The sequence below is a fragment of the Xiphophorus hellerii genome, chromosome 4, assembly GCF_003331165.1.
Source record: "Xiphophorus hellerii strain 12219 chromosome 4, Xiphophorus_hellerii-4.1, whole genome shotgun sequence".
Lineage (NCBI taxonomy): Eukaryota > Metazoa > Chordata > Actinopteri > Cyprinodontiformes > Poeciliidae > Xiphophorus > Xiphophorus hellerii.
The window spans coordinates 6,740,491-6,766,157 of record NC_045675.1 but is presented as its reverse complement, the minus strand read 5'-3'; the positions used below and the strand labels follow the sequence as shown (position 1 = coordinate 6,766,157).

The 25,667-nt window shown below is 36.5% G+C and overlaps 3 protein-coding genes across 7 annotated transcripts in view; 1 reads left to right on the top strand and 2 right to left on the bottom strand.

Annotated features, from left to right (window-relative positions):
- The window catches only part of hcn4 (hyperpolarization activated cyclic nucleotide-gated potassium channel 4), a 72,300-nt gene extending 64,053 nt beyond the window's left edge, over positions 1-8,247 (bottom strand). The window contains exon 1 of the mRNA XM_032561736.1: positions 7,014-8,247. Within this exon, the coding sequence (XP_032417627.1) occupies positions 7,014-7,687 (674 nt within the window). The 5' untranslated portion in view covers positions 7,688-8,247. The remainder of the gene's footprint in view (positions 1-7,013) is intronic.
- A 3,219-nt stretch (positions 8,248-11,466) lies between these two features.
- On the top strand, positions 11,467-18,064 carry rec114 (REC114 meiotic recombination protein). The gene is made up of 6 exons (XM_032560357.1): positions 11,467-11,582; positions 12,908-12,997; positions 15,173-15,256; positions 15,515-15,685; positions 16,571-16,648; positions 17,402-18,064. Exons 1-6 carry the CDS (start codon positions 11,508-11,510, stop codon positions 17,564-17,566), a joined length of 663 nt encoding a protein of 220 aa, XP_032416248.1. The 5' UTR covers positions 11,467-11,507; the 3' UTR covers positions 17,567-18,064.
- Positions 17,767-25,667, bottom strand: part of LOC116718436 (neuroplastin-like) — a 36,482-nt gene continuing 28,581 nt past the window's right edge. For 2 of the 5 annotated variants that reach the window (XM_032560353.1, XM_032560356.1), the window contains 5 exons: positions 22,880-23,013; positions 22,498-22,771; positions 19,196-19,217; positions 19,005-19,078; positions 17,767-18,903 (listed from right to left, as the gene is read on the bottom strand). In XM_032560353.1, coding sequence (XP_032416244.1) covers positions 19,018-19,078; positions 19,196-19,217; positions 22,498-22,771; positions 22,880-23,013 — 491 coding nt within the window. In that variant the 3' untranslated portion in view covers positions 17,767-18,903; positions 19,005-19,017. Of the gene's footprint in view, positions 18,904-19,004; positions 19,079-19,194; positions 19,218-21,945; positions 21,986-22,497; positions 22,772-22,879; positions 23,014-25,667 lie in introns of those variants that run through there. The other 3 variants (XR_004338930.1, XM_032560354.1, XM_032560355.1) reach the window with 3 other exon arrangements.

The following is a 25,667-nucleotide window of genomic DNA, read 5'->3' as shown; positions in this document are numbered from 1 at the left end:
TAAACCAACAAATCATACATACATTCTGCCATGTTACACAGACACAACAGAGTGGAAGTTGTGACTGAACTTCCAGTCACAACTGAGAGGCATTGTCTTTGCAAGACCAAAGACAAAACCTCTCTCCCAGGTATGCAAGAAGAAAAATTACATCATTCTGTTTTGCAGACTTGATTTGGGAGTTTTTGCGGCTAATTCTCATCATATTCTCAGAGTAGAACATTCTTGTTGTATCATGTCAAACAGATATTTTGTGATTGATAACAAATTTGAGGTGCGCATGGTTACCACTGACATATGCTGCACTGCTAGATACAGTACACGTGAGGAATCCCCAGGAGTTATAAAATGCCCTGGCCAGAAGGAACACTGTCGTTTTTGCCACCTCAAGTTAAAGAATACATTTCTCTTCTAGTGGAATATGTGCAGCCCTTTAGAGCTAAGCCCAAAGATATTTTGAGTATCCGTGGGATGTTTAAAAATGAAGACAGACAAAGCACAAAAGCTGTAAAAAGCTTCTAGAAAGTAAAATGTATTTTCTAAAGAGACATGGCAGCTGTTCCTTTGGGCTGCTACTTTTAAGTAGGCTGTGAGACTTTAGCAGCTAACAGGAAGCTAAGCGTATTACAGTAAAGTTGCTTTGTTCCATCCGTTTCAAGAGTCCAAACCTGTCATTGAACATGCAGGATTAGGTCTTTTTGAAAATCGCACACTGAAGGTACGGTGTACTCAACAGAGAACATGTTTTTAAATGTGCAAAATGTGTAATATAAGATGCTCAAGACAGTTTAAAATGTCAACTCTGCTATAATGTCTTTGTTTAAAAATAATAATGAAACTGAGTGTAATTGCAAATATGTGTAACAAATGAAAAGCAGAATTAAAAGAAGGTTTTAAAAGGTCTCTTTGTCATGACTATGAATGACTAAAGGATCTAACACACTGATTTTTTTCTTAAATAGAGTTTTAGGCTGTCATTTATACTCAAATAATGTTGAAGAAAAAAAAAACTAAAATATGATCCTGAAGAAAAAAATTGCATCTTGTGATACAGCAGGATTATATTTTAAGGTTTACAGAAAGGAAAGTTGGTGTTTTCTGTGATGCAGAGAAAAAGTTATCCATTTTGAGATGACTTTGAGAAATATTTTAGTTTACAATAAATAATTCTACTATTAAAGCAGTTTATTTTATTTACTTATTTTTCATGAAAGAGCAGGAAAAAGCACTTAGTTGTTATTTATGACAACCAAGGACAAATCATAGCCCAGCTATGATTTGAATAGAAATGATGAGATTAACTTTTCAAACTGGCAATCTACAGTACCTCAGTTAAATATTTCTGTTTTAGCTTAATATATTCTTAAAAACAAAATTAAAATTGTATTTCTTGGAGAAATAGTAAGTGGATGGAAGGATTGCTTTGACTGCTATGATAACATTGAACTGACTGACAGGCAGTTGAGCCCCACACCCAATTCTGCGTGAAACAGCATTAAGTTTGATCAAGCCTTTACCGAGGAAAAAAAAGTTCTAATGTGCAAAATCTTCGCTTCAATCTCTCTGGGGAAATTCAGAGGAGTTTCTAACAGATGTGTCCTCTGGGCTATGTATCACAAGATAATTAAAAGGCTCTTCGCGATTAGACGCCTGCATCCTAATATTAGGCCTCATCGTTTGTCTAGAAACTCTACACAAAGCGGCTGCTCTGTCATAATCCTATCCAAAGACTCTGTGCAAACAGGTAGGAAAATAACAATCACCTCCTTTTTATCATGAAGATGGGGAGCTGGCACTGGGTGGAAGAATCAAACACTAAAATGACAACAGTAACTGTGATAGTATTAGTTTTTCTCACACTTTTAATGTACATTTTCATGATAATGCAGATTATTATGATTATAATTGCTATTATTGTTTATCAGTAGTAACAGTCACAATACACCTATCTTCTTGTCTATATTGAGTCCCTCCATTTCTACTGCTTATTGTGGATGCACACATTCAAAAACCACTGAAACAGTAGACTGCATAAATCTAGAATCTGAATTACGCCTGCATTTGTGAGAATAGTTAAGTGTGAAGGTACCAAATGCACTTGACTGAAGTATTTGTCATGGGGACCATTCAGCCAGTATTTTTGTTCCTGTCTTAATTTTACTGGTTGTTGTAAAAGCAATTCTCCACTTAACTGACCATATCTGCTCACAATAAGACGTTTGTTACTATCCTGAAGCAGGCGGTTCTGCTCTGAAACTGGAATTGAGGCTGTAGATTGGATTATGATGCCATTTTTAATCTGCTTTTTTTCCCCTTGGAAGATTTGATGTCCCTCCCCTCCTTCTTAGTGTTACACAAAACTTGACAAGAGGAGATTTCGCTTAACTCCACTGCACTGATGACTCTGTGATTCTTTCTGACACTCTAATTTGAGCTTATGGAGCCCAAACTTTACTTTAAGTAAACCTTTGTCCTCTGATTTGTTTGTAGCAACTGTAATTGCAGTTATCCTTTGGCTCTTTTTCTGATAGAGTGTGATGAATGTGTCCAATACACATTCATACTTCTTTCATACTTCTTTTTAAAGTATGAAATATGGGATCAAACAAGATAATCTAAAATATGCCATGTTCTTTAATTTATTTAAATAATGAGCAAACGAGTACTTTTTGTCATTTTTATAATTCACTAAGCCAGTTCCTACTATACATACTGACCAACACATCTTTAATTGTACAGTTGTACAACAGTATCCATTCTAAACACAGAAAAGAGAAACTTTAGTTTTCTTTTTTTAAAAAAGGTTTTTCTCTGCAGAAGATATTCAAAGAAATCTACACTCTCATCTGTTTTTTGAAATGTGGAGTTAAACAGGGTCTTCTTTTAGACATGTTGCTCAAGGACACTTCAAATCCAAAAGTCTGCGCCAAATTTCTGACCTTTCAGTATCAGGACAGTCTCCCCGAGCCCCAAATCACCCTTCCTCATGACATTTAACACAGTGAGAAAAGGAGCAGATGGGGACAGAGGAGACATAACCAGCTGGGGGAAGAACAGGGAAATGGGCTTTGTTGCAGTACTATGCACAAACTTTGTTATGAATTTTTTACATATTAATGTTAATCTCAAATATGCCTTAGAAGCTATAGCTTGGTTATCAGAGACAAACTGAAAAAGCACAATATGGTCAGATAATTGATATGAAACTGAACTGGAATCCTTCAAGAATATCAAATTCATAACTCAGATTAAGATACACTGAAATGTGGACAATCTGGACAATGCCTCTGTATGGACCTTACCAGAGGGGCCGCTTTTCATTGGTTGATGCCCATTCTACGTGGTCACGTGCGTGGCCGTCTCACAAACACACTTAGCTTCCCGTTAGCTAAGTACAGCATAATGGCAGAACTGATACAACTTCTACACCTTGAAGCCTGTCTGCTACACAGTCTTACGTTAGCTAACCAGATCAATATGCAATGTGTACTGTATCTGACATACACTAAAGATTTTATTTTAGCAGAAAAGGCTTTGGACTAAACTGTTACTCGTGTTAGCCGCTCTAGCTAGCACCAAGTACAGCTAGTCAATCAACCATCGCTGTGTTCAGGGAAGCGCTGATTAATAATCGAGAAATAAATATCAAGCCTGGAAACTTGATATCGTAACGGACTGAATGTTATGTTTTTAACGTAATCTTTGCTCGTCTTGCGGGGCGCAGGCGGTTGCCACGGTAACAGGTGTGCTTAAACTACAAAGAGAGAGTAAAAAGGTAGGAGTGGTTTTGAGTTGATCACCTGTTCGGGTTATTTTACCTTTGTTTAACTTTGCTGTGGCGCATTACAGCCGCTGTAGTTTCTAAACGTTGGACTAATGACCTCGTTCGTTTGTGAGTTTACGTCATTCACAACAAAGATCAAATAGAACAAATATATTTAATTAAATTTTAACAAACAAATGGCTTCTACCGCGGTAATTATGTGAAATTAATTATATCCCAACTTCAGAAGATTTGCCTTTACCTTTACAGAGCTCTTTGGTTCCTCCTATCAGTCTGCAGCTTCTCATATTGACGTCATCAAACCAAATGTCAGATCTACCATAAGTGACTGACACCTGCTGGCCTCAGGTTTGCAACCAGCATGTGACTGAGAAACCAGTAACCTCCTCCCAGATGATGACATGAACTTGTTAGTTCCTCTGTCCATTGTAGTAGCTGATATATTGTGAAAATCCGGTAGAAATGATGCACTAATCGAGTCATGTTTACATAGAAACAACGCGCCGCGAGGCTTTGATTGTGAGACTTGCGGTCACGTGGGTCGGTTGTGGGCGGAGCTTGGTAAGGTCCATTATCACCACAGTTTCCTGCATGTATCCATGTAACTTAAACCTTTCTAGATTGTCATGTAGCAACTACAAACGTTAATGTGTTTTCCCTTGATTTTGATTTTTTTTTCAATTAAAAAGGAAATACGGTATTTAAAAAAATCTGAAAACTATGGTTTGCATTTAGATTCAGCTTCCCTAAGTGAATCTTTAGGGGAATTAAATGTTTCTCAATTCTTATTTGTAAAGTAGCTCAAGCTCTTCCTGATTTGCAAAGGAGTCTCAACTGGGTTTAGGTTGACATATTAAGTCAATCTCATTGTGACATGGTTCTACTTTGATGGTCACTGGCCTGCTAAATGCTGTATCTTTTTTTCCCGGTCTCAAGTCTTTTGCAACCTCCAACAAGTTTTCTTCCTGGATTGTTTTGTCTTTAGCACCTGCTGAAGAAATGTATCCATCCACCATGTTGGTAGATTTAGGATTTCTTCCGTAGTGTTTTACCTATAGACCAAAAGGTAGAATTTTTTTTCAGTCGTGACTGAACACCCCTTCTCAGCAACGGCTTTTTTCTTGAGACTCTTGTGCACTGAAAAAATGTTTCCTTGAACCAAATTTTCTAATTTGATCTTCAATCAAATCAAAATTATAGCTTGAGCAAAACTAAGGAAATCTGCTGTAACAAATTAGAGTAATTTTTTAAAGTTGATTCAAAGAAATATTTTTTTCAGAATATGGTGGACAAATACAGTATGTGGTTTGCATATCTACAAGTTGATTTTTCTATTATCTCCAATTCAAAACCTGGATCTCTGCTGCTCCACCAGAGTAACATTATGTGTTGTGGCTGCATTTTTGATTGATACCCCTCTTATTGAGATTGTCCATTAAAACCCATGTCCATGTCTTGGTAGGCTTGTAGGTGTGCCCCACCATTTCCATCTTTGGATAAGACAGTGAACTCCAGGAGCCCATGCATTGTCTAAGTGATCTTGTTCATGGAGAGTTGTGAGGAAGGGTGGTGGGACTTTTTCGATGCAAGGCAGCAGAGCAGCCTGACAGTGAACTCTTTTTTTACTCATTAAAAAGAAAAAAAAGAAGGGAAGTAGCAGAGTAAAAAAGAGCTGAAATTGCAAGCCACACTTTTCAGCTATTTGAAAACCAGTCTGAAAACAATCTGGTCTTTCCACACTCTTCTCTTCCACTTTATCAATTGCAATGATTCATGCTTGTCTCCATTAAATGACTCACACTTTTGTACCATAAGTTAAAAAAGTGCAGGGGGTGTGAATACTTTTTTAAGGCACTGTACAGACCAGACACATGCTGTTCAAATAAGAGGAAAATCCCCACCTCAACTTTTCAGCCTCAGGTCACTAAGCAGTGGCATGTTTAAGAAGAAAACACCTAGAGAAGTCAGGTAAATGTAACTACTTTCTGCTCTCAGAACAAGGCTATCTTTCCTTACTGACAAACTCTCCAGGCCTATTATCAACTCACCTTTATTTTAGTGAGATTAGTTTTTAATAAGGTAGGAAACATACATTTGATATGCATTACAGCTCATTACACCATCATTGCTAATTAATCAGATGATCCTGTCAAATTAGACATCAGTGTCATGAAAAGGGAGAATATAGAATGACATGCAGTGCAATCACAATTTAGATTTAGATCCTGTAACAGCATCTCTATAATATGTTTCATTTTATACATTAAACACCGAGGGTGACACAGTTTGTAAAGCAGTACAATTATAGTTATCTGTCTGTTTTTAATCAAATAAATAACTGCAAGATTCAATCTGTAACGGGGGTCATTGTTTACATTGCTAGCTTTTACATACACTAAATGTATTTGTTTAACTCAAAATCTGCTTAATTCTAAGAAAAAACAACAACATTTCTCTCTGAAGCAGATCAATAAGAACATTTTTGTATATACATCGGTATGCTGTACGTTCAAAGTAAAATCCAAAAAGCAAGAATTTGTAGCAAGTCCATCATCTTACAGGAAAGAACAACAAAGATATGGCCAATAACAAACCCAAGGACACTAAACAAAAGAAGCAGAGCTTTTCCTTGACCTCCTCTGTTCAGGTTTGCTGCTCAATTTGTTACTGCAGAGGAAATTGCTGTTTAATGCTGATAAATAAATTCAAATGAAATGTAGAAACATAATGAAAAATAATGAGAAAACACAATGTTGAGACTTAAATGGAGCAAAAGCCTAAAATGTTGACTGTCATCTTAGGTAAATGAATTAAATGATCTACATATATTTACCACATTTGAAGAAGTGTACATGTCAAATAGATGAAAATAGATGGACTCGGTTTTTTTATTATTTGTGCATACACCAACTACAATAAAGAGGTGCTTTGTTGATGATCTAATTCGTTAAGAATTTTGCTAAAGTCAGCTTACAAATGATTAGATGGGTTATTTGTAATTATCCATGAGACAACTTTGAACATGTTTATTTTTCAGAATGAACATACAGTGCTACCCAGAATTTAAGAATGAACCGCGCTCCACCTAGACTAATGAATCCCACAGTATCCTGAAGAGGAAAAAAAAGAAAAAGAAAAAATAAACATCTGGGCCTGCGCAAGCATCGACGTTACACCGTGGAGCCTCATTTCTAACCTTAGAAGACCAAAAGAGGTGTCTGAAATTTACCTGAAGTCGCTGTATGGGTGAATTATCCAAAATCCGGCCGATTTGACTCGCTCTTGTTCTCGTTCGACCGCTTTCTCACTTCCAAACATCCTCAGGGAGAACTTGTTGACCCCCGGTTGAAGCATCGCTCCCAGCTGCCTGTGTATGAACCCGGCTTGATATAATCCAGCGTCGTCCGGTAGAATTTGATCAATGCCATCCAACTTTATAAAACCCGCCTGCTGGTCTGGAGGGTCGGTTTGGGCGCCACCGCTGGCACCCTGCGCTCCTTCATCCGGCTGCTCGTCGCCGATCGCCCCAGGGGGGCTCTCCTCGCTCGGGGTGACATCCCCCTCGGTGATGAGGCGTCTCGCCTCGGCCGAGTCTGAGTCGTGTACATGCCGACTGGTGATGGACGAGAGGCTGCCTCGAAATCTCCGGCAGTCCCCATTTGAGCTAGTCTTCAGTGGTCTCCCCATGTCCGTCTCCATGATCACAGACTCCCCACTTTTGGTCTCACCGATGCCTTTGCAGCTTACCCCAGAGGTCGGCGATGGGAGAGGCTTCATCCTTATACTCTTCCTCCGGGTGTCCTTGTCTGTGTCTTCTCCTTCCCCCATTATTGATGCTTTCTGTCCAATGTGCTGTGGCAAACTGTAGAGCCTTTTACGCATGGATGAATGCAACCTGTCCATTATGACATTGAGACACAGGGGAGGAAATTAAATAAATCCAGGGTGTATTGTAACGAACACATCCAGCATCCCCGCGCCCCGCATCTGTTTGTGAGAGCGATTAGACTTGAGCTAATCTGAGTCCCTGAAATCCCGCTACACATGACAAGAAACACAGTGACTCCACTGAAACAGACGAGAGACACTCATTCTGATCATTTGACTACCTGACTGCTCGCATATGTCCTCACGCACAGCCTGGGCGGTCCGCTTGGCCACTGCGTTCTCAGTGTGCATCTTTGTGGCGCTCCGACATTGTGCGCAAAAGTGGAAAAAACTGCCTGAAAGTCACCTTAGCGTGACATGTGAAAGATGTGCGGGCGGACGTTGGGATGGAGACCTGGGAAAGGTCATGCACGACGAAGGATGCTCTCCTAACCAGTATCCCCCCCACCCACCCCCGCCAAGCTGCCGCTAGAACAACGCAACAAAATCACGCAAAATACAGTAAAGCGTTCCAAGGAGCGCTGACATCACTGATCCATAGTCAGGTTGCGTTTTGGTGAATTGTGAATATTCATGCTGCTGATCTATTGGGTTGCCATAGGAGCGAGAACTGCAAATAAGCTCAACCCACCTTGTTTAAAGGGGAAACGCTCTCCCCATTCTTAAAACACAACCCTGTTAAGTTGAGCCTACAGGTAGCCAGGCGAGCCCTTTGTTACAGCCTTCCCCGGGCTTCACTATGAGAGCCAAACCGTTGGCTTTGAATCTATTTTTTTTTCCGCTTTAATCTGCTGCGTGAAATTTCTTTTGAAGTTAAAATGATCTGCGATGATTTGGATGCGGGCTCTCTACAAATACCATACACTCTACAAAAGGTTCAGAGGGTTACTGGGTAAAACTTAAAATAACAACATGAAAATGAAAATGTGTTACATGAAAACAAGTCAAACATGTCATGAAGTAAGTATGATATTTTACAGTACTAAAGCCTGTCAATATTGTAAATATAAAACATAAACAAAACGTTCATTGGTTTTCTGAGAAGAAAATCTATTTTTAAAACTCATTTTGACAAGAAATAAGTATTTGCTGAGGCAAATCTCATTAAACAGTGGCATCATAATGCATTCACATGCTTTTTTCACATTATCTTACTTTACAGTTTTGTATTCAAAAACTGATTAGATTTTTTTAAAGCTACTCAAAATACAGTCATATTCAATAAATTAGAATGTCTTTTTTTGAATAGTATCTTTTGAAAATAACATCTAACAAGGTGCTAAAAATACTTTTCATTGAGCCTATTTGTGTTTTTAATGGTCTCATATATTCAAATTTTATGTCATGTTTTCAATGACTGTAGAAATTCATCATAATTAACAGAAATAAAGGCTTTGAAACATCCTTCTGTGTGCAATCAATCTATATGATGTTTCACTTACTGAAAAAGCTTCTGAAATAAAATGACTTTTCAGTAATATTCAAATTTATTGAATGGGTTTGTAGTTCATTATTACAAAGTAAGACCATGTTTTCAAGAACTTTTGTCCATGTGTAAAAAATGTAAACATTTCAAGAGTATGGAAGCATCCACCCTCTCTAACTGGTCACTGATCATCCTTGAGATGTTTAGTTAAACTTGTGACCACCTCAAGTCTAAAAATATTCAGCAGTGAATATATGTCTCACTGCTATTGGCCATTCATTTCAAACTAAACTCACATAGATATTTTATTGTAAAATAAACATTTGCACAGCAGCACAAAACAAACAAACTCAACAGAAGCCTAATACTAATTAAGAGGTTATTTATGTTCACCACTGAACACCATCTGAGGCAATCCTTGAACAGCAGTGTGTTTTCAAAGTTTTTTTTTAATGAATGAAACACTGAGAAGTGTGCTATGCAAATTCATTCTGTCCCCTGAGTTAGTTGTTTATATAATCAGTTTTTACTGTAATTACAGCTGGAAATCTTTTGGGGTTTTGCTTTTCCTTCAGGTTCCCCTTGTATGCAGCTGTATCTTTCCATTGGTTCTGACAAAGTTTCTTCTCCCGATTGAAAAAAGCTACCCTGCAGCATGATGCTGACACCACTATATTTCATAGTGGAGAACGTATGTAGTCCACCATGAATATTTAGTCAGTTCAATTGAAAACTGCTTGCTTTTTCTTGTCTTTAAAATCCAAATAAAATGCATTGTAGTTTTGATGTAACACAATGAAACAAAAAGTTCAATGGGTATGCAACAATAATTTTTGCAAGCCACTATTTATGGTTGCTTGACGAGTCACAGGTGGGAGAAAATCCCATCTAATTATTGGGAGGGAAAATACAACAAGGAGATTTCTTGGGGAGGAGAGGTGGTCAAAGTTGCAGTGAAATGTAACATAAAATGAGCTTTGAAAAGTTTTTATTGTGTTAAAGCTGCAGGACCAAAAATGACTAGTAAATGGCAATGCAAACCAAATGTCTGTTTTTCTCAAGAAACAAACCTTTACAAAAACTTAAGGCTTTAAATAAAAAAAAGTTTTAACGAGTAACTCCATTTAATAAAATTACTCATCTATTGTAGTGGTTTTTAAAACAAGCTATGAGTTATTTCAATTAGAACTTGTTAAGGTGCTTTATTTTAAAACCTTTTTTTAGTTTTGCCGTGCCCTGCATGATGCAGGTAAATTAAAATCTGGGAAGTATCATAACTTAAACTTAACATTCAAAACACCAGGGTTCTTACAGAAAAATATTCAGATATTATTTTGTGATTTTTAAAGGTTCTATGTTGTAATAGTGAAGATGGTAAGAAATAAATTCATACTTAATTTTTTTTTCCATCTGCTCTGCTCTATCTCTACTCTCGGCTCCACATTCACAATGCTCAGCTCCTTCTTCACGTTTCAAACTCATCTTATTAACTTAACAATTTGAGAACTAAATATGATTGAAATATTTGTTACCTTCAACAAATAAATAAATAAATGTCTAAGACTATCAAAGTAATATAGCCAGTTTTGATTTCCAGGCAAAGTAATGAAGGGAACGAACTGTGGTCTGATTTTTATTGTTAATGTTTTTCTTCCTATTTAGTAGTGAAAGAAAATAAACTGTTACATGTCTTTTACTTTAAGTGTTTGCTTACTCGAGGCAATGTTTTGTGTTTCTGAAATACATGTTAAGATAAGCGTAAAGATTGAAATGTATATGAGGTTTCCAATAAAGCGACATATAGAAATTTATTTATTTATTTATTTATAAATGAAAAAGAAATACAAAGTACATGACCAAAATGATGAATTCATGAACCAGTTTCTCATTTCAATACAGGACAAACATAAAATTTCAAGAAACAAACGTATTTAAACTAAAATTAATTACACTAGAGATAGCCGGTAAAAAAACATCCTTCGCAGAGCAGTGAGGTGTACGGAAGAGGATTAGAGCCACCGAAATAAAAAATAAATAAAATCCTGGCTTTAATCTCAGAATCCTGACTTTAAACTCAGAATTTATTTTTTTTTCTGGTGGCCCTAATCCTCTTTCGTAGGAAGTGAGATGAGAGATGCAATCAAAATTAAACAGTCATAGTTTGATTTTAAAGGGGAGAAAATTACGTAAGGTATTTATTTAGCTTTCAATTGAAAATAAGATTTTAATATTATTTACAACATTAGTGTGTGTTATTTCTCTGCGATTTACCTGCAAAGGGGTCTTATAAAATTTTTTCATGCTGCTTCTCCTTCCGCGCATGCTCTGTTCAGTAAAGGTCATGTGAAACGACCAGAGGCGACAACTTTCTTCTTGCAACAACAAACGGGACTCCAAAATCTTAATGAAATGGCAGCGAGTAACATATGGACATTGAGACGCTTTGGGCATTTTGTGCCACAAACTGAACGAAAGCCTTGGAAGGTAACTCAATGGGTTTTTTTAAAAATTGTTTTAATTTAAACACGATAGCTTTATGATAGCTACCGGGTGCTAGAACGGGACAAGCTTTGTTTTTAAGAGGACTTAGCATAACATTATTATGCTAACAGCTACAAGCATTTGCAAGCATTAGGTGTCATGCCTGAATTCTGTTTTTATTTTATAAGTGTATCTAAATATTTGTAATTACATTTAAATTTTTAGAGTTAGAATTTTAAAGAGCTCACCAAAACAATTACTTTTGTGTTATTATTCAAAGAAAAAAGTGTTCAAGGCTAAGCTGGAATGTTCTGGAAAACCAACCAAACTCACCTTGCATATATGAAAAAATAGTAATTGTAGAACAACATGTACGTTTTTTATTGTTTCTGATAATTATGTAACATAAGTTTGGACATATGACTAGTCTTCTGATGTAATATTTCTAAAGGTTCAATTTTCACCTGGTGTTGATATCAACCCATCCAGTCCATACATGCAAAGAAGACGTATTTTACACAGGACAAAATACTGAACTCATTAAGAAAGGGAGGTGTAAAAAGGCTTGGAAAGTCATAACATCAGCTGAAGTCCATCAGTAATTACAAAGCAATCTTGCAATCTAGTACAGAATAATATCATCCCAAATGGTAGCTTAATAGAAAGTGTCTCATTATCAAGATGTTACACTAGGAACGTTGCATGATGGACAAACCTAACAAGCTTTTCTCAAGACCTCTGCAACTTTATTTTTGCAAAACTTACTGATTATTGTTGGAGCCATTATCATTATACCACAAATCAGACACAACTAGTTGATCCCTGCAAGATTTCAGACAGAGGATGGAAAATAATTATATGAAGAGCTGGTCGAGAGCTACTGGTAGAAAGCTTTAGAAAGATTAGGAATTAGCAGGTTATTTATTTTTTCAAAGAAAACAAATAGTTATTCAATGAAACAACCTCCACAGGCTGTATGACCACTCAACATACAAAACTCCTGCTGTAGAAGAGGCATGCTTAATAAAATAATAAATATAAATAATCTACATAAAATAAATGGCTGCTTCATTCTCTCACTTTAAAGTGACTGACCTAATACAACAATTGGTGTTTGTAGTCTCATATTGAATGGAATGGAAATCACCTGAGTTCAGTGAGTGTCTCAAGGGATTGTCATATAAAGACAACTGTATCTGTAAAGTCCAGACATGTGGGAGACTCCATGGTCAAGTGGACGAAAACTCTATGGAAAATGAAACATTGAAAGGCTGCAGAGTGAAAGAAAATACAGACACTCAATTTATTTTCCTGTTTTTATTTTGCAGGTTTCAGAGGCAAAGGCCAATGAACCTAAAATTGTCATGACGTTGTTGGAATCTGGATATTTGCTGGTGCTGCAAGGGCAAGAAAGCTTGGTAAGATGCTATTGTGATGTGGTTGAATATTGCAATGATGATTACAATTGCAATTACGGCGCATCTTGTTTTTTCCTATCATCAGAGTGTCCATAAATCAATCTCCTTAAGCTTTACCATCTTGATTACCAAAGCTTACTAAATTTATTTTGGTTTACATTTAACAGCATTATTGTAATAATTGACAATATTTCAGTAAGGAAAACAAATTACTATCAAAGCATTTCTGAGTCTGGATACAATACTTCACAAGAAGCTGGAAAGTTTAACACAGCCTATGTAGTAGAACGATAACAAATCGCACTGGTATAAAAGCAGTTTAATGGGCTACAATGACAAGCAAGTGCTGTATTTTGTTGTTTGTTATGTGATAACTGATTGGAAGAGCTCATACACTTGGTTGCACATTGTGTTGGTTGAAGGAAATATTGCTTCAATATTTTGTTTCATATTTTAAATGTTTTGGCCTGGCTACAACCCTTAGCAAGTACAATTTTTCACTCTGACTATCAGTGTCACTGTTTCTGCCTGAATATTAACTGCTTCGAAAATGTAGAGATTGAGTTGACAACTGCATGACAACAATAAAGAAAAACTGTAACAGTTTAAATTCTGAGTTGGTTATTGATATTAAGGTATACATTTTGAAACATGCACTAGTATGTAAACTGAAAATGTATCTTTTCTTCAGAGAAATCCCATGCCCTTAGCGTTTCAGTTTAACAGTATAGCTGTGATCCAAGCTTGAAACAGTTGAAACTCCAGACATTGCATTGCTATTGGCATCACACTAGACCAAAGCCATAGGGAATTAAGGCTCCAGATTGTGAATAACAAAGTCTGACTTCATATTTTTAAATAAAGCCTGAAAACAAAGTGCCAAATTTTGCTCCTCCTCTTCCATGGCACTAGACATAAATATTAATCTGTTTTCAGATCAGAGAGTCTGAACAAGGCCAAATAAAATATTCTGCTGAAGAGTCTGACATTTCTGATCAAATCTGATGGGATTTGACTGCATTGTTTCGGAGGAGCCAAGCTAAATATTCTTCTTGGGTTCAAGAGTGTTACAGAAAAAAAAAGATTATGGTCTTTTGTCACAAATACACATACCTAAGTTATAAACCTTAATTACATTTTGCGATTTCACACTTATTGTCTTTGCAGCTTTAGAAGTCCATGCCACATTAAAACTGAATAAAAACTGATAAGAAGCAAAAAAAAATCTTTGATAACCAAGTCATTTTCTATACACACATCTTTCCGCTGATGTCTTTCCAGCGGAAAGATGTGTGGTTTGTCCTGGGCAATAAACGATTTTTGTCGCCCAGGACAAAAAAGGTTTCCTCTGACCTGCAGACTACAGTTTCAGGTACCTCTCTGTCTTTGATTAATAATGTTCTGTGAGGAGACATGGCTATATTGCTGTGCTAGGTTGACAAGTCAGACATTTATTCAGGCAATACAGTAGAGAACATTCACTAAGGAGCATTCTCTGACTGCTCTATTACAGACCCCTGCAGTTTGGGAAGGACGTTTTCATTCAGAAAAGTTAAGCCTTAAAAACCCCAAAAACAATCTCAAAGGATACACATCATATTGGCTTTTGAAAAGACAGCTAGTCATAAGAGATTTGAATATTAAGTTTTAAATGTGAGTATTGCTTTATGATCAAATGACATCGAACTCTGATTGGTTAGTTGTGTAGAATTGTGGTTATTAGGTAAAATGTGAAGGAACCATTCAAGCAAAAGGTTCCCAAAATGTTGAACATTATGTTCCCTTTGCCAGTTTTTAAAATGTGTTTTCTGTTAAATCATTATTGAAGTGCAGTGCTTTGGGTCCAGTGCAGTGCAGTTGTTTAGGAAAAAAATTAACTAACTGCTTCTACTTTAAAACTAACCACAGCAAAGCACATTTAGCAGACAACAGACTGTTAAGCTCTTGTTTTTCTCTCTGAACTCCTGGAGACAAATGACAAGATCGAAATATGAAGCTTTGAAGTTACTGAGTAAACAGAGACCCCTGCAGACAGTTTTGGGAAACATTTAATTTTAGCCATTGTCTCCTTTTGCTCTTGGGTTCTTATTTAGAAAATAAATAAAATTATTTGATAGTACAAATCATCTTTTTTTTCCAGGTTTCAAAGACGTTTCTTTTCTTTTCATTTTTCAGGCCACAGTCCCTTTGCATGATAGCTCCAACTCTCTTAAAGTACAGCACAAATCTGATAACCTGATGATCCGATTTACTGTGAAGGTAAGCAGCAGAATATTAATATTTTAATTTAGTGCGATCCATTCCAAACCTTAAACAATGGATTGATTAATTATTACACAATCAAAAAGGTATTATTGATTTTTTTTCACTTGTCTCTTTGTATACACAAGCTTTGAATTGTTATTTATGTATTCATTTTACTGATTAGTGAAACAAAACATACAAACCTCAGATGTTTTCATTGGCATGACTGGCTGACAGAGACAGACGGTGTGCAAATTTTTTGGACGTGTGCAGGGGGAGAGCCGCATGATAAGGATGCAGTTTGATGGCAGCAGCACAGCAGAGGCCGTAAATCAGTGTTCAAGGGCTGTGGAAAAGTTGTCGGCGTATGTTCCTGTCACCTCTCTGGAAGTTGCTGCGACACATCCAAATCAGCCCCCCGTTGAGGTCCCACCAGCAACACAGGTTGCTAAGATGTCCTCTCAGCAAACACAATGTATTTTTTTCAACGCTAATCTGACTGTTTTTCAACCTGTTAGTCTGTTAAGTCATACACGTTCCAAAACTAAACGAAGTACAGTCGTGGTAACTTTTAGTTTAGAACATGGATAAAATATTCACACTACTTTTACTATAATAATGATTAATCCAATCTGTTTTGGTTGTGAAATAGGGTTTTTGTAAACCATAATTGAAGAGGCTCACCACTGTGTTTGAAAGGATTTTGTAATCAACAGTACAGTAGCAGTATGTCCTCGCTAGGTGGTGCTATTTACTATATTGTCTTTGTTTGTGGGGCTGATAGGCCATTTAAATATGCAAGAATCATTAAGTAATCCCAGATTTTGTGTGGGATTAAGTAAAGACCTACCATAAAAACACAAATTTAGATAAGAAAATTTAATAATAATAGGATTATACTGACTAAAAATTACTCAAAAATTAGTAAGTCAGTCTAATATTAGATTATAAAATATAAATCACCTTATATTAAACATTCAGCGATAACTGTAAGAATGAAATAGTTATGTTCCTGAATACACTTTTGAGTAGCATTAAAAATTTGGTTAACTACAATTTGGCTTCAAAGTAAAGCACACAGCATTTCTTTGCTTTAAGTCGTTAAACATGAAGGATTAGGAAAGAAATGGACTCCGCCATGGTGCTCAAGTTGACCTTTAGGAGACGTATGCAATGCAGAAGTTCGCAGAGAAGATGAAAGGACTTTGAGAGGTGGAAAATTTTCAATTAGTAATGAGGTCATTGATTGGTCTCCCTGCTCTGTGGTGTCATGCCGCGTCTGTCAAATCTTTTTTTTTCTTACTCACTTTCTCTGTCATCTTCTGGCAGCAGGCATGTCAGAGAAAGACTGGGCAGCCTGAGCCTGAAGCTGTCCACGGCTCTGTGTCCATCAAGCGTCTTACCGAGGTATTAAATGGTGAAACTTTGACACATTAATCTGCAAATCATCTAAAATTAACTAGTGCTACATTTGCTATAAATAACATTTTAAATCTGTAGTCTTGTAATCATATTCTTCCTATAAGGCACTCAGCTCTCATAAACACTTCCAGAAATACAAGCATGGATCAATAAATTAGATTGAGACATTAATTATGTTTCAGTAATTAAACTAAAAGAGTGAAACTCATAGAGTCATTATACACAGAAATATATTATTCAGGTTTTTGTTTCTGTTATTTGTGATGATTATGGCTTACAACAAATTAATTATGGTGGAATAAGTTGTTGGCCCATCTGAGATTCAATTCCCTACCTTGGAATCCTTCTCTCTTTGCTCGTTTCCTGTCTGAATACTGTGAATGAAGGCTACCACTGGCAAAAAATCTCTCCACTAATTTTCTTAGATACAGCACTCTATGAACAACCTACTGTATGTCTCTAGCACTGACATTTTATGGCTTACCTTCATTATGAAGCGTGTCAATAACTGCTGCTGGGCAGCTGTCAAGTCAGAAGTCTTTCCTATTGCTCTGCAGGGCATAACAACTATTGTTATTGCCTTCAATAATCACCTGTATAATGAAGCTATATATGAGTTTTTATTGAAATAAATTAACTTTGTAGAAATATTCAAAAGTCTTTTACATATAGCTGTATGTCTATCAGTGAGATTCTAACCATTAGATTGACTGCAGTCTTTCTCTTTGCATCCCACAGCACTTCCTGGGAGAGACTACTCTGGCTCTCCCTAACATATACAGTCCCTGTTCTTTGGCATCAGGTGACTTGGAACCCATCCTGCGGGTCTGCCTCCTGGATCCCAGCTTCCCTGCGTTTGTAGAGAAGGTACAGGAGGAGTTGGAGAAACTGCAAGAAGAGTGAAAAAAATCTCACCACCTGCTGAAGGCAGAAAGTTCAAGTCAGTACCATTATGTTATGTTGTAAACGTTGTGTAGGCAGCGTTCAGCTTACTTGGCCGTTAGTGAATCTAAAATCTTATCTCACAGTAATTGTTATATAACACAGATGATGCTTTTGATTTACTGAAATATTTGTGATCTTGGAAAAATAGAAACATGGCATGGTTTTTGACATTGTTTTTATTCAGAAAAAAAATGTTGGTCTCACTCATATGTTTGATCGTGGCTATATGCTCTGGTCCCTCAGTTCACATCCCGAAACCAGGTCCTTTCCCACCGCAACACACATGGATACATTGTATTGAAAGAGGAGTCATGCAGCTACAGCAGTGAATCTATGCCAGCTTTCAAGTGATCCCACAAGATTAAAGCTTCACTGAGTAAAACAAACTGCCCTCCATATATCTATTTAAGAATACATATTGCATAGGATTATAGCCATGCTATACAGTTAAAGAGAGAAAAATAGAAAGTAAAAATCAATGAATTGAAATTGAGAATTATAAAAAAAATATTATTTTTTTTTACATATTTCCTATCATTTGAACACTCATACTTCAACATATACAAGACACCTAAGTTACTCTGGAAAGAAAATAGAAATAATACAGATATCCTTTTCATTAAGATAGTTAAACACACAGTAGTCATTTTCTGTAAGCACGCTCAATTAAATTTAAATACTGCCTGTCATTGAAGCCCTTGCTTCACAATAAAAGTTCTGATAAAAGTAGATTTTCTTCTGACAAATTAAATATTTCAATGACAATGATATGCTGTACAAATTGTTGATAAAAAGCATTTATATATATATATATATATATATATATATATATATATATATATATATATATATATATATATATATTTAGGATGACTCCATAAAAAACAGGTAGATTGGATGCAAAAAAGCCACACGAGGGATAACAACAGAAAATGTCTATTCTGAGTATCCTATTGCGTTATTATCTTGCATGCATTGTACATGATATGTAATACAAAAGGGATCACCTCAGTTGAGGAAATGTTAAAATTAATAAAGGAGACATCAACAGCACATTGGAAATGTGTACACCTTTGTGGCGTGTTAGTCATTATTCATCATCCTGAAATTGCCATCTAAGACTGGATAAGGCATGCTTAAGACAGCCATTACAGTAAGTTCTTATTGTTGCCAGTGTTGTGCTGATATTGTTTCTCATAGAATGAGACAGGATATGGGTTATTCCACACTGCCTGGAGTTTTGTCAACCTCTGATACTTTCATGTAGTCAAAAAAATGCAGTTTATCCATCTCATCTGTGGAGAGAAAGTAGAGAGAAGACTTGAATATGGGTTATCCTCTCAGTAAGTTCTACATTTATTCCCCCTCCCCACCATCCCTTACAACACAGTCTTACTTGAGTAAATTGCTTATTTTGTATTCCTCTGGCGTATGTTTTTGTCCTTGTGGTTGTTTGTTGAGTTTGTTTTCCTAGGATAAAAGCAGTTAGATTACAATGACGTAGCAGTAATAAATCACAGATCATACATTGCCCACTACTTTTGAACAATGTCTAATGCACAGTATTACGAGTATTTCTTTACTTACGCTGGTCCGACTGGTTCATCGTCTTTGACATGGGAAAAAACAAGACAAAAAAACAAATAGAGGTCAAATGATAGAAAGGTATACAACAGAAGCAGAACACACGTTTACTGCTGATTTTGATCCATTTTTGTTTTGTTTCGTTTGGGGTTTTTCAGACAGGGTGTACTGAGGTTTGTCCATTTTCAGAAGTTTGGTCAATTGTGAGCAGTGAATTTGGTGATTTTGTGCATAATATTCTTACAAAGGTGAGTTTACAGTATTTGCTACTGAAGCAAGACTACAAAATAACAAATGTCTATAAAATCAGTTTTTAAGCCATAAACTTAACCTTACATAACTCTCATGGGTTTCTTGTTTATTTCAAATAAAGACTGTGTAGGAGTGCTACAGATGGCTCATTTAAAGCCATCTTTTAATTACAGTTAGCAGTTTTAAATAGATTTGGATGGGACATGATAGATGTTGCTAGTTTGCAATTACTTTCCATACTATAAAGCAATAATGCAATGTAACAGACATTAAGTATTAGTCTTTGTGGTAATAGGGAAGTAAGATAAGTGCCATTGTTACAGTGTTGCAGAAAAACAAACAAAGCTGGTGCTAAAAGTTGCTGGTGGTAGAAAAAGAATGGTTTCACACCCCTCAGCCTTGGGGTATGTAGGGTTGTTGGTGTTTTGCAAACAAATGAAATGTGCCAGCAGGTACAGGAAGTAACCAGTCACAGTAAGATATTTTCCATGCAGTTATTAGTCAGGGATAAGCAGCATTAGCAACATTCCATGGCATTAAAATGGAGCAGATTATGGCAGTTATAATGTTAGACCAAAAAAAAGAAAAAAATGGTTCTGTCAAGAGGAGGAAAATCTGTCGGCTTATGCAGTTTTATCACACTTCATATGTATACAACACAAATTTACTGTTATGCCTTTGCAAGCACACTAACAGCTTTTTGCTGTGTGATTTTAGTGGTTTAACAAAAGATCTGTGAAACATCAATTGTGATTTCACTTTTACAAATAAAACATTTTGGTGTCCCTCTTTATATAACATTTGCTGCTTAATAAGTTCTTCACACAGCAAAAATAGTCATTTTAGCAGCAGGTACAGATATGTCAGCCTTTGCATCAAAGCCTTTGGCTGTGGAGTTAAAAAGTGTTCCAACGCAGCTAAGCCATCAAGAGACTCGAAATTATAACGCACGCAGATAGGGGCCAAAACCTCTGGGAACAGTGAATGCTAAAAGGAGATTTGAGAAAGGCTATGAGCTGGGATTCATCCTGATTTGAATGACATAAACATGGCAAATATAATCTACCTTAATCGCTTCAATTTTTTGGTTGACCAAAAACTGTGCACAGAGCTTATGCAGGATAACCCCTTGCATATACATATACAGTATGTATACGGTACATATTTTCTCTTGCAGACGTTTTGCTCTTTTTCACCCGTGAATGTTTTGTATCTTCAAATAAATTTTAATAAAAGGCAAAAATAAATACAAGACTGGTTTTACAGAAGAAAAAAACTATCCACCAATTAAGACCTGTATAATCTAAAAGTGACCTAAACTTAAACTTTAAAAAAATTAAGATCCACAAAATGCATAATACATGTAAAAATGCAAGAAAACACAAAGACAGTTTCATTCTATGTTGTAAAACCAATTTCATTTTTTTTATTATTTTGCAGTAGTAACATAAAAGCTTGGCTATAGGCAAAAAAATTGTTTAATGGTAATATCTTCTACCATTATTTAGAGATCAATGCATTGCTCTCTCTTGTTTCTATCATCCTGTGTGTGTTTGGCTGAGTGGGCCCCTGCCACTGGTTGAGCAGAGACCACGCAGAGAGAGGTGGTGCAGGAAAGGAAGCCATTCTGATAAAGCTGTTATAGGGACTCTTCTCAACGGGCTGTAGCTACAGTTTGTTTAAAAAAATGGATTTTTGTGGCTTTCTGCATCTTCTTGAAAAAGTTTTAGTGCTGAGTCAGCAAGACGAAGTGAGTTTGCCGCACATCGGGTTGGCATGCAGCTTCAGTAAGAAAAACAGAGACCAGGCATAGGTATCTGATTACAGATAGAGCGAACACTGCCAAGAAAAAACCCAGCAGTCCCCAAAATAAAGGTTCATTAATATTATTAATATCTCCTAAACAGATGTATTTGCTGTTCAGTAAAACTAGGGAATGAATATGCTTTTCATTGTACTACTTGCTTAAAGCTGATCTAAATGCAAACTATACAGAGTGCATTAGAAATATTTCACAAATGAAAGTGTACTTAACTCTTACTTCACAGTGGTAAATCCTTTAAAAACTTATTCTGCATTTTCATTTTACTGTTGTTCATTTTCTTGTAGCCTCTGATAGGAATGCATATCAGTCCTGTATACTTGTCTGCAATGCTCTGTTCTATTATTATTATTTCTCTTTGGCTTGGTTTACATATTCCACTTGGAACCGTTTTCACATTTAAAATCTGGTAAATACCTTGTTTTATATATATATTTTTTTATTCATCAAAAATTTTGATTGTATATTGTATATAATTTACAAAATTACATGGCTATTTTATGAATAAAAATATCGATTGTCAAAATATTTATCTCTTATATTACATCTATATTAAGGAAATGGATCAGAATATTATCGGTTCAGTTTCATGGAAATAAAAATGTTTCAAATCAAAGCAATATATCATCCAAGATAAAAAGGATTGTAAATGCGCTGTAGGCTGGTTTAAAAAACATACAAACTGACAACAGATCTTCATAGCCATGCAGGATCTCTCACTTACCACCCATTTAGAATATGGTTCCATATGGAAGGAAGGGGAAAGGGGAAAACAATAGTAACCAATTAAATTAAAAAATTGATATTCTGGCAATATTCTGTACGTCTCGTAACTGCTTCTAGCTTTGTATGACTAGCCAACTCTTTCCAGACCGAGCTTTGCCTAGTTTCCAAGTGTGAAAAAATAAAGGTCACATTTGTATGCATAAACACGTGACCCAAAACAAAAAGGAGAATTAACTACCGGGAGCAAAAAGGAGAGTTATTTAAAGCCCGTTGGTCTCTCCAGATCTCCTCAAACAACAGAATCAACTTTGGGGTTCAAAGTTTGCTGCATAAAGCATGATAGTTTCTACAGTGCATATATATGAATTTCCTAATCTGCTGAGAAAACATCTACAGATTTATTGAAAAAAGAATCAATTTTCTCATAGTTAGTTTTCACATGTCATAGTTTAATCCCCCTTCAGATTATTACTCATAGCTGCTTTCCAACAGAAGATTTTCTTACCATCAATAATGTCATCTGGCCTCTTGCGTTTCTCATACACAACGATGATGACGACGAGGATGATAATTTCTGCGAGCACTCCCAGAAAAGGCCAAAGCGGCGCAAGATGGCTGCGCACTCGTAGTATCGTGGTCTCCGCAGTGTTCCCAATCACATTGGTTGCGTTGCATTCATATATTCCAGGATCCGTGGTTATATCTAGGTTCAGTATGTTGATCTCTGTGTAGTTGTCTCTGTTTGTGATGAAGAAGCGTCCTGTGGAGTTGTCAATATCCTGAAAAACAGAGACAAATTCTCAAAGTAAATAATGGTTAGAAAATTTTAAATTCTTTGAACTACAGCATCTGCCCTTATTTTTTGCTTTTTATAATGTGATATAAACCTTGTAAGATGTTCCGTCCACTTTTCGCCATGTCCAAGTTGGGTGCGGGTAGCCGACAGACTTGCAGTACATCATGGCATTTTCCCCCTCGTTTTTATTTTCACTTCGCTTGTGCCCCGTGACGTAGGGTTTTGCTAGGGTTGCAAAACAGATCATTAACAACTCATCTAGAGGAAGAAAAAACATTCATATAAAGATTTACATTCCTACCAAAGGACATAAATATGGAGAGAATGATTATCTGTTTTAGTTTTAAAGGAGTTATTTGTGTCTGTAAGATTCAAAAAGGCTTCTAACCCAGACTGTTTTTCTGTAAACTGAGCTTATTTCTCTATAGACGTTTCCATTAACTATAATGTGGATGCAGCACAGGCTAAGCGGCGTTTGCAGGTATGGCTATTAATTTTTCACGTCTGTTATAATGAGTCAGAAAGCTAGTGAGTTGTTTACAGGAAGGAGCACTAATTAAGCTTTCAAAATCTCAACAAAAGACGACAGGTCACAGGCCAAAACCAAGAGTGGAAGAGGAAGTTTACAGCACATCCTTTCTTCCTGGGGAATGTGTGACTCCTGAGGATGTGGAGAAAAGGGGCTCCGACAAAAGAACCATCGTGAATGGCAATGTGGTATCATGTGTTTCAACACAACATGGCTGTCTCTGTACTCAGCTTTCAGTAGAGGCAGACGGAGCAGCAGATGCATCCAGTTCTTTTCAGGTTCTGTATCTCCTTCGACTGCTGCTGCAGCAGCTTTGCAAAGTGACTCTCTGTGTTGACTTTTTCATGAATTTCTTTACTAGACATGTATAACACTTGCAAAAGTATTTACAGCCCAGAACATTTTCACATATTATTGTGTCACAACCGCAAGGAGAGTATTAAACCAAAGAACAGAGATACTCACCTCAGGAGGGAGAAAGTTATAAAAAAACTCTAACACAAAGGTGTTCCACTTTTTAAAAACTTTTGTAGATTTATCTGAAAAAATGCAAAAACTCTGTGATTTCATTTCTAACCTACAAAACATGTTGTGTATTGGTCGTCCAAAATCCCAATAAGACTGTAGGTGTATGTAGCCAAATGGGTAAACGTTCAAGGGGTATGAATACTTTTGTTAAGCACTGAATGTCATTATTTTGTTATATTTCGTGAGTCCAAGTGACATAAACTGGTAAGTTACCATGCTAATTTAATTATAAACTCTCAAAAAGACAACATAACCAGCCAGCTTTAATTTATATGCAGTTGAACCTCGCCAAGGGAAATGTTGAGGCTAAATAGTCTTCAGGTTATCTTGAGAAATACTTTATTGCAACTATTTTTGTTTTCTGTTCTTATTCTTTGCTTTTTTTTAAGTGCTAGCAGATCCCTATTTGTTTACATATGTCAACCATAGTGCAAAGATATTTACTTTCCCTATAAACTCAATTGTTTTATGAACTGTACTATACATCCTCCAGCTAAATGCAGGGCCTGTTTCTACATGGGACAAAAGCATTTCAATACCATTCATATAGAGGTGGGGGAAGGGCTGCATCAGTATAATATGAAAGCCTCCAGATGTTCCCATTCACAGTAAATTGACAGCAAAGTCCTTAAAATGAGAACTTTTACAGTAAAATGATGATCATAACTAGCTCTATGTAATGAATGCTGATTATGAAAATATATCAGAAGGCAAAGAAAAGCAATGATAATCGATTAGTAAAATACTCTGTCCCCAAGGTGAGACACCTTTTAGCACTAAGTTAGCCGTTTTTCTCTAATCTTTGACATCACAGTAACTAAGTGTGACAAATTTTCAGCAGTGTGTGGAGGGCAGGAGGGCTCTGTGCTCTTTAGTGACATCAGTTCACTCTAATTATGGTACACACGTGCTCCCAGAGCAGGGGAGTGGCCAAGCTTACTTATGCGTTATCCTTACTGTGACATCTCTGTGACTGATAGAGCACAGACAGCCCTTTGAGTGGTGCTGAAACAGGCAGAAACCTCCATTTCACACTCCTGATTCTTGATTAGTAATTTCCATGAGCCACATTGTGGTAAAGTGGGATAAATGTGAGAGGAATGAGTGAAAGGGAACAAGGTCAAACCTGTCAGAAAAAATCTTTTCCTGAAAAGATGATAGAACAGACATGATATTTTTTTAAAGTGCTAAATCATATCAGTTCTCACATTTGGTACTTTGATTCATGAAAAAAATGATTGTGATGCTTTATTATTTTCTTGAAACAAAATTGACTGAGAAAGGTGCTTTGCCTTACATAAAACTTGATATGCATAATAGGACCAAATATGTATGAGTAGTAAGCTTCATATCACAGACAATAAAGTCCACTCGTGCCACAAAGATGGCTGGGCCTGTATTCTGAGCCTTAATCCTACAACATCACAGAACCCTCCATCTGTTGCCTCTGAGCTGAGTCCTGCAAGGATGAGTGTGCCAAGGACACTGTAGGCGAGGGATCTCAGTGAACTGCTGCCAGGAGTGCTGTGGAAAGCTGGCTTGCTTACTTGGGTCACAGTGGATCTCAACCACCTCTAGAAAATTACAAGAGTTTGCGGACAGAAAAAAATTTCTTTTTTTTTTTAGATCCAGTGCTTGTACTTCTTATGACGTCAAAAGGCTGTTATAACCATCTCTTTTATCTTTTTTCCCATCAATATCACCAGAAAGTCCTTCATTGACAGTTTCAGATACTAAATCTTTCCACTGGGGGCAGATAGTGAGCCTCAACAGCCAAACCACTGCAGAAATAACAGTTTGAATGGTGACTAGTGCTGTCATC